At 55.9% G+C, this 18,120-nt stretch overlaps 1 protein-coding gene across 1 annotated transcript in view; it reads left to right on the top strand.

The window, feature by feature from the left end:
• Nucleotides 1-6,719, top strand: part of MYO16 (myosin XVI) — a 142,591-nt gene extending 135,872 nt beyond the window's left edge. The window contains exon 16 of the mRNA XM_056109959.1: nucleotides 6,531-6,719. Coding sequence (XP_055965934.1) covers nucleotides 6,531-6,719 — 189 coding nt within the window. The remainder of the gene's footprint in view (nucleotides 1-6,530) is intronic.
• Nucleotides 6,720-18,120: the final 11,401 nt, after the last annotated feature.

Here is an 18,120-nt window from a genome sequence, read left to right as displayed (position 1 = left end):
GGGTGGGGCGGGTCATTTGGTCTGGACCAGACCCAGAATGCTGGGCTTCTTCGGGATGGTGCCCAGGGGCTGCGGCCAGCAGTGCTCAGGATGAATGCGAGTCCTGAGCACGGTTCCCCCCCTCCCCAAGAGCCCTGGCTAGTAAGTGAGTGCGTTACTGCATGAAGGCTCTCTTCCCATCTCTCCGTGGGGGCATAGAACCAAAGCAGAGGCACAAGTTCACTGAAAGGAAAACCCACAAAAGCAAAATAACTGAAACTCCCTATATCTACCTCTGGTTTGATTTTATTTTGCTGAGAATTATTTTCTATGGAGAATTGTATTTATTTATATTTAAATTTTTATTAGTGAAACACCATGAGGTACAGTTGTAGACTTAATAGTTTTGTGCTTGGGTTTCAGTGATACAATGATTGAATACGCATCCCTACACCAGTTTCCATTCTCCACCACCACTGTTCCCAGTATCCCTCCCACCCCCATCCCCCCACCCCACCCCACCCCTGTGGCAGGGCATTCCCTTTTGTTCTCTCTCTCCTTTTGGGTGTAGTGGTTTGCAAAAGAGGCATTGAGTGGCAATCATGTTTGGTCTATAGTCTACTTTTAGCATGCATCTCCCATCCTGGGAGGATCCTCCCAACACCCTTTACTTGGTGCTCCCTTCTCTATCTGAGCTGCCTTTCCCCCTAGCATGTGCGGCCGTCCTCCAAGCCATGGAGTGAACCTCCTGCTACTTATCTCAGCTATTCTTGCATGTTAGCCTCCTATTTTGTTACTTTATGTTCCCCAGATGAATACAATCTTTCTTTGTCTGTTCCTCTCTATGGAGAATTTTAAATTGTACTGACTCAGATTCCATGAACATTTGACCCAACCTGATGGCCAATGCAAACTTCTGAATCTCCTATGGGAACATCCAGGGAACCTTGAACCCACCTCCCTGGGTGTTTCTCAGCCGCCTCTCACTGAGGAACTGCTTGGTGTTGAATCCACCTGGCTGGTTCCTGCAGACAGCAACAATATAAGCAATATTCCTTGTCTATGTCTGCTTATAAGCAAAGGCAGGAAATAAACCTCACTGAACCCTACATTACAAAGTAGGTGCTAGGGGCTGGAGAGATAGCACAGCGGGTAGGGCGTTTGCCTTGCACGCGGCCGACCTGGGTTCGATTCCCAGCATCCCATATGGTCCCCTGAGCACCGCCAGGGGTAACTCCTGAGTGCAGAGCAAGGAGTAACCCCTGTGCATCGTCAGGTGTGACCCAAAAAGCAATAAATAAATAAATAAATAAATAAATAAAAAGTAGGTGCTCAAATGACCCAAAGTACACTTTCATTACTTTTTTTTTCCTTTTGGATCACACCCAGCGATGCTCAGGGGTTACTCCTGGCTCTGCACTCAGGAACCACTGCTGGCGGTGCTTGGGGGACCATATGGGACGCCGGGGATCGAACCCGGGTTGGCTGTGCGCAAGGCAAACGCCCTACCCGCTATGCTATGGCTCCGGCCCACTTTCGTTGCTTTTGAAAAATATCATGAAAATAAAAACGCAAAGATCTTAGATTCTCAGAGTAAGTTAAGTAAGTTAAGGTTCCTCCCGTTGATCGTCGATTTGCTCGAGCGGGCCCAGTAACGTCTCCATTGGAGACTTTGTTGTTACTGTGTCTGGCATATCGAATACTCTCGGTAGCTTGCCGGGCTTTCTGAGAGGGGCGGAGGAATCGAACTCGGGTCGGCCATGTTGGCTGCGTGCAAGGCAGACGCCCTACCCGCTGTGCTACCAGTTTCGAAAAGAGTTGCCAGTTTTTTTAATTGCTCACTAAAATCTTTTGCCTTTGTTATATCATCCTGGCAAGTCAGAAATCCTCTAAGTATCTCATCATTTTATTCTGGTACAGCTTTCTCTGGTTTTAAATCATCCGTAGATGACGGCGACGTTGTAAATCCAGCAGGCCGCTGCGTGACTGAGATCCTCCTAGCAAGGCAGGAAGGAGCCAGTTCTATTTCCACAGGGTCATAAATTGTGGGAGCACGCTGGCCTCTCACTCTCTGCTCAGGCTGGGGAGGGCAAGCCTGAACCGTGGCAGCCGGCGATGGCTACTGGGCAGCTCACACTGGGGCACGACGAGGTCTCAGGCAGTTCCCAGGGCGATCACCTGCAGCCTGGCCTGAGCCCGGGTCCTGCTTTTACCTGCCCGAGTGTTGCTTGGCACAGCCCACCTGTCCCACGTATCACTGATATGTCCTCATCTTCTCCACATGGGGATTTTGTGCCCACCCGGTCCCCTCCAGACTGCTTGGGTGAGCCTTGCATGCTCCCTCCATTGGGGACACTGCGTGACTGCGAGGGGCACCCGCCACTCAGGGCATCACAGGCTCCCCTCCATGTGGTCTGAGCCCACACAGCCCCGCCTGGCCTGAGATCTCCCTGGGGACACTGGAGCATGGGCTTGGGGGACACTCTGGGGATGCTCTGAGCTTGGGGTACCCCCGTGGTTGTCAGGGGACCATGAGTTTCGGGGCTCATCAACTGACCCGCGTGCAGAGCCCCCGAGCAAGTGTGACCCCCCTCAGCCCCTCCCCTCGTCCTGGCTCTTTGTTCCGTGGGCCACGTGTCATTTCCCAGGATTCTGATAAAGCCTTCCCCAGCTCTGGAAGCCCACAGACTGCTCCCTAGGGCCCTTCCCCCAGGCCAGTGGAGAGAAAGGCCCCCGAACACACCCCTGCCCACTTCGCCCTCGGTGCCGTGCCCGCAGAGACAAGCGGGCATCTCGCAAGAGTGAGAGCGCGTGACCCGCACTGACCCTTGTTTCACGAGGCGGGCAGTCCCCAGTGCCCGTCGAGACATGCCTCTCCTCCTTCCCCGGCAGCCCTGATGCCCTGAGAAGTAGGAGCTTGTGCCAGTCAGAGATTCGCTCTAGAAGTGGTGACATGGTGGGGCGAGGGGGTGGCAAACAGGCCTTGGGAAGCCCCCATGGCAAGCCTCATGGTCCATGTGAGGGACGTGTAGTGGGCTGGCGGCCACGGTCCTGGCATTGCCACTGAGCGCCCATGGCAGGAGAAGCTGGGCAAGCAGACCGGGCTGTGCACACCTGGACCCACCATCACGACACCCCCAGCTGCTCTGCTGGTGCCGAGACCCCCAAGGGCCTGACTCTGGCCACTCCCATCCTCACCCCACAGACCAAGGCTCTCTCTGGGCTCAGCCGTCCTCACCCCCGTCCCGTCACGGCCTTGCAGGGACAGTGTCCCAATCCCACGGCACCCTCTAAGCTGGGCCGTGCTGCATCTTCACCCCGAAGTCAGGCTTCTTTTAAGACATAACCCTGGGTAATTCTTTTCTTTTTTTCTTAAAGATCAATAATGTTAACATTTTAGCATCCCGTTTATACGATTCTGGCCACTCTCCTTAAATCGCCGTTAGACTTTACTCAATACCTGTTATGTCCTTAATAGAAAATAAAGTTCCCTGGGATCCCTCAGTAAGAGCGTTTCCCCGGCCTCCGTTGATTATTGCCGACATCAGTCAGATTCCTGCTTATCCAGGCGGCAGCGAGTGCTCCGGGCAGGGCAGCCAGGAGGGCATCTCCCCGCCCCCGCGTTATCCAGGACCCCAGCGCCCTCACTAAGGAGGGCTGCTCGCACGCTTCCTGTGTATGAGCTTCGCGTGTATACCGTGCTCGGGAATTCAGATGCTTTGGGTGAATTTTGAGAAGCTTTGAGAGGGTTCGCAATGTTTCTTCTTCCAAACAGGACGGCAGTGAGTGACTCCGGGGCTGGAGGGTGTCCGATGGTCCTGCTCACCTCGCAGGACAGAGGACAGCTGGCCGCTCGGCTCATGGGCCCTCTGCGCACACGGGCTCAGCTCCGTGCAGGCCCGTCCTGAAACCTCTCCTGTGAAGGAGGCTGTGTATTGTGTGTGTATCCTGTGTGTATTGTGTGTTGTGTGTTTGTGTGTGTATCCTGTGTGTGTCATGTGTATGTGTTTGTATGTGTGTCTATCATGTGTGTATCATGTGTGTCATGTGTCTTTGTGTGTATTATGTGTGTATTATATGTGTGCATGCACGTGTTTGTGTGTGTTATGTGTGTATAGTGTGTTGTGTGTTTGTGTGTATTGTGTATGTAGTGTGTGTGCATGTGTGTTTGTATTGTGTGTAGTGTATGTGTTTGTATGTGTATTGTGTGTCATGTGTGTGTTTGTGTGTATAGTGTGTCACATATGTGTGTATTGTGTCATGTATGTGTTTGCATTGTGTGTGTCATATATGTGTTTGTATTGTGTGTCGTGTATGTGTTTGTATTGTGTGTGTCGTGTATGTGTTTGTGTGTGTCATGTGTGTCATATATGTGTTTGTATTGTCTGTGTCATATGTTTGTGTGTATCATGTATGTGTTTGTGCGTATTGTATGTGTTTCTCTGTGTGTTTCATGTGTGTGTTTGTGTGTATTATGTGTATCGTGTGTATTGTGTGTCGTGTGTGTTGTATGTGTACATGTGTATCATGCATGTGTGTGTGTGTGTGCCATATGTGTGGACCCCAGGCCGTGCGGCTCCTGTGGGAGCTCCCTCTCCCGTTCTCCTGGGGAGGGCCCACAGGGCAGTGTCCCTGGGAGGCCCCGGGCAGCCTGAGGAAGGCAGCTGTGGTCACTGTGGCTCCACGCTGCCCACTCGCTCAGGGGCACTGCCCCCTCCCTTCCCGCCCCCTCCCTCCATCTTCCCAGGGGGTGCTCCCTCCTGTGGGCACTGGGGTGCTCGGGACCGCCGGGGCTCACCACAGTGTCCTGCCCACCCCTGCCCCCAGCTCCTGCCAAAGCCCAGGTGCTCCAGGCCGCGCCCGCACAGCACCCGGCTTGGCCGCCCTCTCTGGCTGTTCCCTTTGAAGTTTCTTTGTTCTCCTCTTGTTTCCCCTGTTCAACATCTGACGTCTCTAGGACATGCCAAGAATTTAAGTTATTATTTTCCACGGATTCCAGTGTGTTTAATTCTTCCTAAAACTTCCATTTTTTCATCTGGAATTGTTTTCCTTTGCCTCAGCGCGCGCGTGCATACACACACACACACACACACACACACACACATACACACACACACACATGCACATGCACACACTCACACGCAAATGCATACACGCACACACGCGCACGCACATACACATGCACGCACATGCACACACGCGCACGCACATACACATGCACGCACATGCACACACACGCACGCACACATGCACGCACGCACGCACACACACACTCACACACATTGTATCGGTCAGCACACTTCTCCATTTCTCTTCCCTGAATCCAGATCGCCTTCACTTCAGCTTTGCAGGGTCTGTCTCCCTGGCCCCGGGTCCAGGTGCTGCTGGCTCTGGGAACGGCCCGTGAATCACTGTGTTCTGACTATGTCCCATTTCAGCGAGCCCTTGCTCACTGCTGAGCCGTAAAGCCCAGGTGCCGTCTTCAGTCAGATTTTCAAAGCTTTTTGCTTTGGCTTCTGGCACAGTTAATCAAATTGCCTTCGGGGTTTTTGTGGTTATTGTTGCTGGTGGTATTTGTGTCTCTTGTGTGGTTTGCTCCACTTCTCAGGTGTGTGCTCTGAGGCTGCTTGGCAGACTTGGAGCTGTCCTCCCTGAGCAGACTGGGCGTGTCACCAGGACCCACCTCCTTGCTGTGGTCCATCCGCCATCTCCGCCTGCCGTCTTGGCTATGGGCAAAGGCCCCATCCACTGGTCTAGATCTGGACCCGCCTGTCGGGATGATGCGTCGTTGGGTGTGTCTGTGCTCCCCATGTGACTTCTGGTGGTGCCATCTCTACACAACCAACCCCAGCCTCTGCGCAGGCAGCCGGAGTGACCACAGCCCCCGTTGTGTGCCCTGAGGGACTGTCAGGCTCCCTGTCCTCTGAGGACGGTCAGCAGCCCTGATGCTGGGCAGCCCTGGGCTCTGCCCTCCCTGCCCGCCCGCCCACCGAAGGTGCTCGTGGGCAGCAGGGAAGAGGGGACCCAGGACTCCCCTGCTCCCTCTGTCCCCTGCTGCAGAGGGCTCGGAGGAGGGCCGGCAGTGCTAGCCAGGGGACGCTCTCCTGCCAGGTACCGAGAGTGCCAGTGGGCGTGGAAGCCAGAGCTAGCACCGCTAAAACTGGTCCTTGGCTGGTGAGAACTAAGGAGAGGGACCGGGGAGGGGCAGCTGACAGCAACGGGGAGCATGGAAGGAGACCTGGGGCGAGAATCCTAACGGAGTTGTTCCATGGGCTGTGTCCCCGAGCTTCCGGAATGTTCTGAGCTGATGTCACTCCTCCAGTTGCTACTGCCCCCTCCCCCCCCCCGCAGCCCTTGGGAGAATCTCAGCGGACTTTCAGCTCTCCAAGGGGCCCGAGGGGGCAGTGCCACGCCCAGGGGGGTGCCAGAGGACCATGTGAGGCACGGCACAGGGGCTGAGCATGGGGCGAGCGTCCAGCGCACGCACATCTCCCCGGCTAGCAGTAGCCAGGCCCCCACTGATCGCCAACCCCTCTCCCTCCCGCCCGCAGGTCATCCAGCAGCTGCGGCTCTCGGAGGACGAGAGCCTGGCCCTGCGGGAGCTGCTGGCCTGGCGGCGGGAGCTGTGTGAGCCGCGGGCACCCCCGCCGCCGCCCTGCAGGAAGCCCTCAGCACTGAGCAAGCCCGGAGGGGCTGCCTGCAGCCGCCTGCCTGCGGACTTCTGGGACTCCAGCAGCTGAGCCCACACACCCATCCAGCTGGGCCCACGGACACGCTGTGGCCTCCCACCGCCGGTGCTGCTGACCCCCCACGACAAAGCACAGGACAAGACTCCACGCGTGTGTGTGCGTGTGTGTGCCTGTGTGTGTGCACAACCAAACAACGGAAGAGAACCCCCCAGTGTATGTGTGTGTGTGTGTGTGTGTGTTTGTGTGTGTGTGTGCATATAACCAAACGACGGAAGAGAACCTCTGTGTGTGTGTGTGCGCGCCACAAAGCACAGGACAAGACGTAAGATATACTCCCGGTGTGTGTGTGTGTGTGTGTGTGTGTGTGTGTGTGTGTACACGGCACACGTGTGCACACGACAGCACGGGGCGGGTGTGGAACCCAGGACTCCCCGTGTCTGCATAGTGTGTGCCCCCGAGGTGCTCCTTCTGTGTGGAATGCAGGGTGGATGTCACCCCGATTCCCCAGGCTTCGTGTCTCTCCAGCGTGCCCCCCCAGGGTTCGAAGAAAAGGCAAGAGGGGCTGGGGGCGTGGGGGAGGAGAGCCCCGCGTCCCCCACCCCAGCCTGTGTGCAGGCACCCACCAGCTCTCACCGTACTCCCTGACTCCGTACAACTGGTGCTGACCCTTCTCCGACCGCAGGTTCTAAACCACTGTCCACCCAGCCTTGCTTCCGGCGACCGCCCCCCTCCCCCATGCCAGGACCAGGCACCCGGACTCCACCACAGCCTCAAATTCGCGAGTGGGACCTCACGTGCCCAGGCTCGCCCTGGCCGGTGCTCGGCAGGAGTGTCTGGGCTCTGGAGTGTGGACAGACCGTGGTCTGCCCTCCTGAAACCAAGCGGCTAGCGCCCCCGGCCGTGCCCCCCGGCCAGCACAGGCGCCCAAGACTGCCTGGCCCAGCCCTGCCCGCTGCTCCCCAGCCACCTGCCCCTTTCCCCCCTCCCCCCCGCTCCCCGCTGCCTGGCTTCTAGTGCTCGTCTGCTGGCTGCTCCCGAGCTCCGAGCGTGGCGCCCTCGGAACTGCCTCCCACGGCCTCTGCAACGTGAATGTGCCAATAAAGGCTCCAGCTCTGCCCTGCGGCCCCGCTGCTGCGCTCGCCCGCCTGCCTGTCGTCTGTCCGCGCCCCCGCCTCAGCCCCTGCGTGTGCTGCTCTGGGGCTTGTCGCCAGCCTCAGCTCGGGGGTCTGACAGGGACCATGGGGGAAGCAGCTCAGCCCCTGCGCCCGCGAGTCTCGGAGATCCCAGGGTCTGGGAGAGCACGGAGGCCAGCCCCGAAGGGACGGTCACTTGGGAGAGAGCCGGGCATGGGACGGTCAATGGGGGCACGGACAGGAGGAGGGGGCTCCGGGTGGGCCAGGGGCTGTGGGGGGGGGGGGGGGCTGGAGGCTGTGCGGGCAGGGGGCTGCGTGGGCCAAGGGCTCTGGGGGCTGTGCGGGCAAGACCCAGGACTCGATGGCCCCAGCAGGCACTGCTGGCCCGGGCTATTGCTGTGGGTTTCGTACAGGGCAGGGTTGGGGGGTGGGGGTCAAGCCCAACTGGGCCCTGGGGGTGGAAGCCACAGGAAACACATACTCGGGGGTCGCAGGCAGCCCTGGGCGGGGTCCCCGGACCAGCACAACTGGAGCCCAGTGTGGGAATGGGGACATAAGGACAGAGCATGTCCGAGGGGGCGGGAGCATCCCTGCGTCCACAGCCTGGGCCCGGCTCATTCTCTGTCCCCTGCTGCCTCGGGCACACCGGCTTGGACGGCTCCCCGGTCCCAGCAGAGGCTCGCCCCGTCCCTCAGACCTAGTGTCAGGGACCCGGGGTGCTTCTCGGTGCTCCACGGGGACTCGGTCTCTGGGTACCCAAGCCCCGGCCGCTTGCTAATTGCTCCCAGCCCCACTGTGCCCTGACGTCCACAGGGCAGGGCCTGGGCTGGGCTGGGCAGTCCCCGCTCACCCACGGCCACCCTATCTGCCCCGATATCAGGTCAGCATTGCTGCCCAGGGGCACCCAGCAAACCAAAGAGCCACCCTAGGCCTCTCTAGCACACTGCCCATCACATGCTGCTGGTGGCAAACGGGGACCCCAGAGTATAAGGACAGAAGGCTCTGTGTGCGTGCTGCATGTGCTCTGTGTGCTATGTGTGCTATGTGCTGTGCTGTGTGTATTGTGTGTGCCACGTGTGCTGTATACTGTGTGCTGTATACCGTGTGTTCTGTATACCATGCACTGTATACCGTGTGTGTTATATACTGTGTGCACTGTATACTGTGTGTGCTGTACACTGTGCGCTGTATACTGTGATACTGTATACCGTGTGTGCTGTATACTGTGTGTACTATACACCGTGTGTGCTGTATATTGTGTTGCTGTATACGGTGTGTGCTGTATGTGCTGTATACTATGTGTACTGTATACTGTGTGCGCTGTATATTGTGTTGTGTGTGCTGTACACTGTCTGTGCTGTGTGTTGTATACTTATGCACTGTATACTGTATGTGCCATATACTGTGTGTGCTATGTGTGCTGTATACTGTGTGTGCTGTATACTTGTGTGCTGTGTGCTGTTGTGCTGTATGCTGTGTGTGTTGTGTATACTGTACACTGTGTGTGCTGTGTGTTATATACTGTATTCACTGTATACTGTGTGTGCAGTGTGTGCTGTGTACTGTGAGCGCTATAAACTGTGTGTGCTGTATACTGTGTGTGCTGTATACTGTGTGTGCTGTATACTGTGTGTGTTCTATTCTGTGAGCGCTATATACTGTGTGTGCCATACACTATGTGTGCTGTATGCTGTGTGTGCCAGAGCCGTGCGTGTGGCATGGAATTGGGTTCGGAGCTGGCCCTGTGTGACTTGGGCTCCCGCATGCCCTGGGTGCTCTGGGCTCTCTGGCTATCTGGGCAGCAGAGCCTCCCCAGCCCCTCCCGATCGTGCGGGTGTTGACAGCCCCAGGCCAGCACTTCTGCTGCCCCAGAACCCACAGCTGTAGGAAACCTCCCTCAGCACCGTGATTGTTGTGATGAATACCAGCTTCTTCGCTTAAAAGCACAGTTTTACAAGGGGTCTCTGGAGACCCCCATCGTTTATAGTTAAATACGAATATGTGAAATGGCGGAGAGATGGTCCCATAGGCCAGCCCTTGCCTGGGTGCGGCTGACCCGGGTCCAGACCCAGCACTTGGCATATTCCCCTGAGCCCCGAGCACAGCCAGGTGTGACCTGCAACAAACAAAAGGCTTTAGAAGTCCTTTTCGGGTGGGAGCCAGCGTCCCCCCACCCCCCGTTATCAGCTGTGGATCTGCCTGCTAACCTGCCCCGGGGCCAGCAGTGGCCCCTGGGAACCTGGCGTGGCCATGGGCATCAAGGAGGAGCACCTCAGTCGTGGCCGAGACTGGGAGCACGGCCCGTCAGCTCTGCTGTGCCTCCACAGCCCACGCTCCCATCTAGCACGGCCGAGACAAGGACGGTGCCAGGCGCCAGCGCGACTCACGCACAAGGGTCCCCCGGCCTCCACCGCGGAACTGTCCTGAGTTTCACAGGAAGCACAGGAGGAATCATTTTTATTTTAACCATTCTGAGAAACTCTCCACACCAGCCTTCTATCTGGGATGCCTGTTCTGGGTCAAAGCCGACCCTGTTCCGGGATATTCTCCGGATTGTTTCTAAGCACACGAGCTCCTGGCGAGAGGGTCAGAGAGTCTCATCTCTATTTATTGTGCCCGGTAAAGTCTCGGTGACGTTCACAATTTTCACCAGCGTGGCTCGGCGCGCTGCCTTCAGACAAGTCAAAAATATATTCTGTGCCTTGTTCTGTTTCCTTTACATCTTATTCATAAGCAATGACTTTATCAAACAAATCCTACTACAATGTTCTACCCGTTTGTTACAAAGGTACCCAGAGAGCGAAGGCGGGCGGCCGGCGGGGCGGCAGGCAGGAGAGAATTCCCTTTGAACCGTTTCCCGAGAAGTCCGGGGCGCCCTGGGGAGCTGCATTATGGCAGGCTCGCCAAGTTTCTCTAAAGTCTCGCGCTTTGTAAAATGGCAAGGATGACTTTTTCAAAGAGCGGGTTTTATCAGAAGCCTGTGGCACATCCCTGTCACCTGCTCGTGTCTCAGATCCCTTGGCAGGGTTTTGAGAAATCTGTGTCACCTGAAATAGCGTGTTGGAGCGTGTGCTTTGATGGCATCCTCTGGCCGCTGCTTCCGATGCAGAAGGGGGGGAGGGGCCGTCCCCCCATAAGGGAGCACTCAAGGCGGGCACATGAGTCAGACGTGCCTCTTCCTTCTGCCCCAAAATAGCGCGGATGGCCATTTCCCCACCAGCCCTGGGACGGGGGTGGGGAGGGGGGGCTTCTTCAAAGGAGAGCCGTCAGCTCTGCCCAGATGGCATCCCCCCCCCCCCCCCGCCCCATCACCACTTAGCTTCTTAGGTCTAAATAAAATGAAAGCAGATAAAACTATTGAGAAATTCCAAGGGGAGATCTAAGCTCTGGAGAAAAAAATGGAAGAAAACCAAATGCATTTGGGGTTTGAACTTTGGAGACTTCAGCCAACCAGGGGCTGGAGGCCTGCTTGGAAGCAACGGAAATGCATAAATCCCGGTGTGTTCCAGGCGCCTCCCAGCTTCCCGGCCTCCCCGGGGCCTCTCCCCAGCCGAGAATTGGGTGGGAGCGAGCCCACAGACATGCCCCAAGCTGGTCTCAGAACTCTTACAGGTTCTCGTCAAGTCACTTGAGTGTCACTCCGAAGAGGACCAGGCGGCCAGCCCTGGGCGCGGCGGGGAGTTTCCTTCCCAGAAGTCTGTCGTTGGAGCGTGTGGCCTCTCGGAGTTTGACTCACAGCCCGTTAGTCGGGCTAACGTTGGGCATTTCATTTATTGCCTTGGTTTGTTTGGGGCAGGGAGCGGGCCCACCCCACAGTGCTCTGTACTCAGGGGAGCGAGCGAGCACTTTAGCCCCTGTTCGGGCCTGACATGCTGCCATTCAAGGGAAGGAACGTCCCTGCTCGAGAAAAAGGTGGCTCTGGACTTCCTCAGTGATGGCCTCGCGGGGGCTGTGTGAGGGTGGGCATCTCCTGACCCCCCACAGGAAAGTCCCAGCCCCAGGTGTGCCTGACCGTGAGCCCCTGGCATGGGGAAGCCTCCTCACTGCTGGGACACGCTAGGCTCAGCTGTCTGCTGGCCTTGTCCCCACCCAGCTCAGAGGCACTGTCCACGGGCCACCCGCTGCCCTGGGCCTCACCTCCACCAGGGGGACCCAGTGTGGCTGCACCCAGTCTCAAGGAGGAGGCAGGAGCCCGGGGCCTCTGGGAACCACAGCTGCCGGTTGGGAGCAAGGACCCCGGGGGACGGCAGGGACGGGACAGCCAGCACAGTCCCCAGAGAAGGACGGCGCCCTGGGACGAGAAGCCACTCACGGGCACCTCACACACACACACAGATGCCCCAGAGACACTCAGGCCCAGAGACACTCAGGCCTAGAGACACACAGAGACCCAGAGACACACAAAGGTTCAGAGACATTCAGTCCCAGAGACACTCGGGCTCAGAGATATACAGAGACCCAGAGACACACAGAGACCCAGAGACACTCAGGCCCAGAGACACAGGCCCAGAGACCCTCGGGCTCAGAGACAAACAGAGACCCAGAGACACACAGAGATCCAGAAACACACAGAGATCCACAGATACTCAGGCCCAGAGACACACAGAGACCCAGAGACACTCAGGCCCAGAGACACAAGCCCAGAGACCCTCAGGCTCAGAGACATACAGAGACCCAGAGACACACAGAAACCCAGAGACACACAGCAATCCAGAGACACTCAGACCCAGAGACACTCACAGGCTCAGAGACTCACTCAGACCTCAGAGACACACACATCCTGGCACCCACACAGCCATCTTCACCTCCACCCCGGATATGGGGTCTCTCTCGTCCCTCCCCCACCGTGTGCTCCCAGAGGCCTCCCCAGTCTCTCCTTCGCCCCCACTCAGCTGCAGGGCCCATGAGGTGTGTGAGCAGAAGCGCTGCAGAGCCCCACAGAGCAGGGCGGAAGGCAAACGGAGCAGAGAGCAGGAGCCAGAGACGCATGCGCACAGCTGAGAGAACACACGGTCCCCAGAGAGGCTGCAGCTAACTCCCAAGGTGACACAGACCCACACAGAGACACAGACTGTCCCACCAGAGTCAGAGCTGGACCCACGCAGTGTGTGGCCACAGCAGGGCACGCGAGCCCAAAGCAGGTAAGTCAGCCCCCACCTCTGCAGCACATGGGGGTCCAGTCAGGGTCCCCTTCCCAGGGAGCAGGTGGTCTCGAGCCTGGGTGGGAACCAGAGAGAGCAGAGGGCTCCCCCGACTCACTGCTGCGTTAGCTGGTGTTTGTGACACACGCGTGTGACATCCGTCCTTCCCTCTCCGGCTTTACTCTACCCCTCGGGCCTGGTCGGAGAACACGGCTGGTGGGGACCAGAGCAACAGTGCAGGGGGGAGGCACGTGCCTCACATGAGTCCAGCCCAGATCCACGCAAGCATACCATACTGTCCCCTGAGCACTGAGCCAGGAGTCTGCCCTGAGCACCACTGGGTACAGCCTCAAAAATCAAAAAATAAAAACCGAGAAAAAGAAAATAGCCCCAACCGTGATCTATCTGGGGAGCAGGAGGCCACACCGATTGTTCACACAACCCATCACCATCACCCCTTCCCTGGCTCTGCACCAATGTGGGAACCGTCCTTTTTGTGTGCAGAGCGGGGCTCGGGCCTTCCGCAGCAAAGGCAGCGACCACCAGGCCAGCTGCGGGGCACAAGGTAGGGGGACACGGAGCGTGTGCTGGGAGACCCCTGGGGACAAGGAATGTTCTGGGGAGCAGCAGGGCTCCCTCCGCCCGTGGCGCAGTAGTGGTTGTTAGTTACAAGGCGCGGTGGGCCCAGGTCACTGCATTAGCGGCAACTTCAGCCTGTCCCTGGGGGCAGCTTTTCAGGCATGCCCGCACCCCTCCCTGCGCCCAGCCCACATCCGGGATCGGCGTTTCCACAGCAACCGCCTGGCATCCGGGATCTCAGAGTCACAACCAAGGGATGGTATTCGTTCGGCCAGTCGTCTGCTTGGAATCTCCCTCTGTTGACCGCCCTGGACATCTGTCAGTCATCTGTCACCCCATCACCAACTCCCTGGCTGTGCCTTCGGGGGGGCAGGCACCCCAAGGCCAGCCGGGGGAGCTGTGGAAACCCATCAGGGACAGTCTCAGCCAGGCCCGCCTGGAATCGCATCTGGCCAGCGCCCGGCCTGGACAGTAGCTCCTGCCGATGCTGGGCAGTTGGCTTTGCTGCGGAGAGGGGAACGGGCAACAGACCCTGGGGTTTGCAGGTGTTACGGCCCCTGTTTAGTGCCAGGAGCTGCTCAGTGTCCTCCAGCCTGGCTGAGAGTCAGTTTCTCTTCTTCCCAAGTGAGGGCATAAGGAAATGCCCCACACCTACCTACTGCCTTGCTCGGCGTCAGACCCTTGGCTCTCTGGCCCCGTGCCCACGGCTCTGGCCGGAGGGGGCAGCGTGGAGGGGTCAGAGCTGGAGATGGGCTTCACCCCGTTCACTTCTGGCTTTGCACATGCATGCAGAATAGGACACACCGAAGGCACAATCACTTCAGCACCCCGAGAGTTCTGAAGCCGGGGCAGTCCTTCCAGAATCTTCTGGGGTACCTGTGGGGAAACCGGAGCGGGACACTTCCCAAGCACACCCAGAGGCCCCTCCCCTTCCTCCACAAACCAGGAGGCCCCACCTCCCCCACAGACAGGAGACCCCACCCCACCCACAGCCAGAAGACCCTTCCTCCTCCCCCATTGGACCAGGAGACCCAATGGTGTTTCACTAATAAAAATTCTTAAAAAGTGAAATAAAAATAAATAAATTTAAAAAAATACATATCAAATGCCCTAAACAAACACCATGACCCCTTAGCACCTGTACTGCAAACCATCACTTGATCACTTGACTTCCCATTAATCGTCGATTTGCTCAAGGAGGTGCCAGTAATATCTCCATTTGTCCCTGTTGCATGCCAGTGTAGCCCAATGGCGTCTGTCCGTTCTAGGAACACAAAGAGCCTCAAACCGATCATTGATGATCTTGATGAAGAAGTCTGACCATCTGGTAGGTGGGTGGCCATGTGGTCTTTTGACATCCCGTGGAATCCAGTCGGTAACGGCTCTAGTCCAGTGGTCGTCTCCAAATCTCATTACGTGTCCAGCCCATCTGATTTTTTTTTATTAGTGAAACACCATGAGGTACAGTTGTAGACTTACAAGTTGTTGTGCTTGGGTTTCAGCAATGATCGAGTTACCCATCCCACCACCAGTGCCCATTCTCCACCCCCACCAATCCCAGTATCCCTCCCACCCCCCATCCCCCATCCCACCCTGCCTCTGTGGCAGGGCACTCCCTTTTGTTCTCTCTCCTTTTGGGTGCTGTGGTCTGCAGAAGAGACATTGGGTGGCAATCATGTTCAGTCCATAGATTACTTTCAGTAGGCATTTTTGACGCCTTGGCTAACGAGACAGCGTCCCTGATTCTTGATGGTCGTCGGAGGTCGGAACTCCAGATTCTTTCTCTCATTTGAGTGAAATGTGATACTCCAAGCAAAGCTCTTTGGGAGACCCGAATCTGCAAACCATGATGCACAGAAAGAAAAGGAGAGAGCAACAAGGAAAGTGCCCCCCATAAAGGGAGGCTGGGGGTGGGGCCTGGGAGTTGGGGGATGGTGATGGGGAAACGGGTGTTGGTGGCGGGAAACGTGCACTGGTGGAGGGATGGGTGCTGGGTCATTGTGTGACTGAAAAACTCATTAGGAACAACTTTGTAGTAGTCTCTCTCACTGATACTCAATTAAAAAAATTATTCAAAATAAAACAAAGGGCAGATTCCTCCTCGGGACCCAGGACTGTGGGTTTTGCTCGGTGGGGGGGGGGGGGGGGATGAGTGGCCAGTGTGGGCATCAGGTGGGCTGGCATTGGCAGCATGTGGGCTGCGTTGGCTGACCTGGAACCACAGACTCCTATAGCACTGCCTCTGGGGCAGGAACGGGACAGAGCATTTCAGAGGGAGCAGCTCTGGGCAGCGCCATCCCCTTGTGATGCTTCTAGGAAGGACCGGCACACCCACAACCCTCACACGGCCCACGTGGGGCAGCTGCAGCCAGGGAGGGCTCTGCTGGCCATGCTGTGAAGTCATGAAATTTACATACAAGTGGTACTACATGGAAAGTAGCATGTTGAAGCGAAATGAGTCTGAAAGAGAGGGATATAGAAAGATTACATTCATCTGGGGAGCATAAAGTAACAAAATAGGAGACTAACACCCAAGAATGGCCGAGATTAGTACCAGGAATTTTGCTCCATGACTTGGAGGCCAACCACACATATTAGGGGAAAAGGGAGCTCAGATAGAGAAGGGAGCACCAAATAAAGGTGTTGGGAGGATCCTCCCAGGATGGGAGAAGCATGCTGAAAGTAGACCATAGACCAAACATGATTGCCACTCATTGCCTCTTTTGCAAACCACAACACCTAAAAGGAGAGAGAGAACAAAAGAGGCAGGGTGGGATGGGGGGATGGGGATGAGAGGGATACTTGGACCCGTGGTGGTAGAAAATGGGCACTGGTGGAGGGATGGGTACTTGATCATTATATAACTGAAACCCAAGCACAAAAATTTGTAAGTCTGCAACTGTACCTCATGGTGTCTCACTAACAAAAATTATTTAAAAAAAAAAAAAGATCCAAAGACTAGAGGCAAGTGCCAGGGCACCGTCCCGGGCAGCCCATGGCCAGGGGTTTCCCTGCAGACCGAGGGCGGTGGGCCTGGCCTTCCCTCAGCTAGAGCAGGCTCTGGGAAGCTCATGCTCGGGAAGGTGTTTTCATCCTTAAGAAAGGCCCTATCCCAGGAGACTCTGATTGGGTTCAAGCTTCCTCCTCCTCCTTCCTCTCTTCCTGCTGTAGAAGCAGCAGCTTAGTGCTGTCCTCGGCTGCCCAGCATCCATTCAACATGACCTTCCTCATGTCAGGAATCAGAAAGGAACCTGTGCTGGGGGCTGGTCCCCATCAGCGGAGCCGAGTTGGTCTCACAGGCCCCTTACATAAATGCGTTTCCCGGGGAAGCTTAGCACCCTCCCTGCCTGGCCTCCTCACCCACCACTGACTTCTAAGGAAGAGGGAATGAAATCGGAACACACCGTTGGCCTTTATCATTCATTTAGTATCTGCTGAATCATTGGGGTTAGTTGGTAAATAAGGCGTTTGTTAATAAGAATCAATCATTTAGGGGCTGGAGCAATAGCACAGCGGGTAGGGCGTTTGCCTTGCACGCGGCCAACTCAGGTTCGATTCCCAGCATCCCATATGGTCCCCCGAGCACCGCCAGGAGTAATTCCTGAGTGCAGAGCCAGGAGTAACCCCTGAGCATCGCTGGGTGTGACCCAAAAAGCAAAAAAAAAAAGCATCAATTATTTAAATAAAGGCAAACTAAGGCAAACTAAACTAAAATGATTATTTGATTTTTAAATACATGTGATGTTTTTGACTGCGTATTGATAATTTTACGGCAGTATTTGACACTATAAAAAAATCTATGGGCTGGAGCAATAGCACAGTGGGTAGGGCATTTGCCTTGCACGTGGCCGACCCGGGTTCAATTCCCAGCATCCCAAATGTTCCCCTGAGCTACCGCCAGGGGTAATTCCTGAGCGCAGAGCCAGGAGCAACCCCTGTGCATCGCTGGGTGTAACCCAAAAAGCAAAAAATAAAAATAAAAATAAAATTTTAAAAAATCTATCTAATGCTGAGCTAAGAACAAAACCCCATGTATCAGTGTTGTTAGTATAGTATTTTAGTTTGGTTCCAACAAAGACAAATTATCCTTTTTCAGTGATATGAATTACTGAGGCTAGAGAGAGATTATAGAGGAGACGACACTTGCCTTGCATGTGGCCAACCCGGGTTTGATCCCTGAGCCCCAGCAGGATGACCCCTGAGTGAAGGGTCGGGAGTAAACCTTGAGCCTCACTGGTGATGCCTCCCCAAGATAAATAAAAGAAATTATGTCAGTCTCTCTCTCTTGATAATTTTATACATCTATTAGGGCAAAGAAACATAAGCATTTTATTTTTAAAAATAGTATCCTGGCTGAACCTACAAACTATGTGGACAATATGTTATTAAACAGTCGAACTTATTTATCATCTATAAGTAATACTTTGCTGATGTTCCTAATCTGTCCAAAAGTGTGAAATGTGGTTGTAAAGCCTTCCAGGCTACAAGGACATTTGCTAAGAGAAGAAAGTGGGCCTGAACACGTAATGAGATTTGGAGACGACCACTAGACTAGAGCCGTTACCGACTGGATTCCATGGGATGTCAAAAGATCGCGGT

Source organism: Sorex fumeus, unplaced genomic scaffold, assembly GCF_029834395.1.
Source record: "Sorex fumeus unplaced genomic scaffold, SorFum_2.1 ptg000008l, whole genome shotgun sequence".
Lineage (NCBI taxonomy): Eukaryota > Metazoa > Chordata > Mammalia > Eulipotyphla > Soricidae > Sorex > Sorex fumeus.
This window is presented reverse-complemented; position numbering and strand designations above follow the sequence as displayed.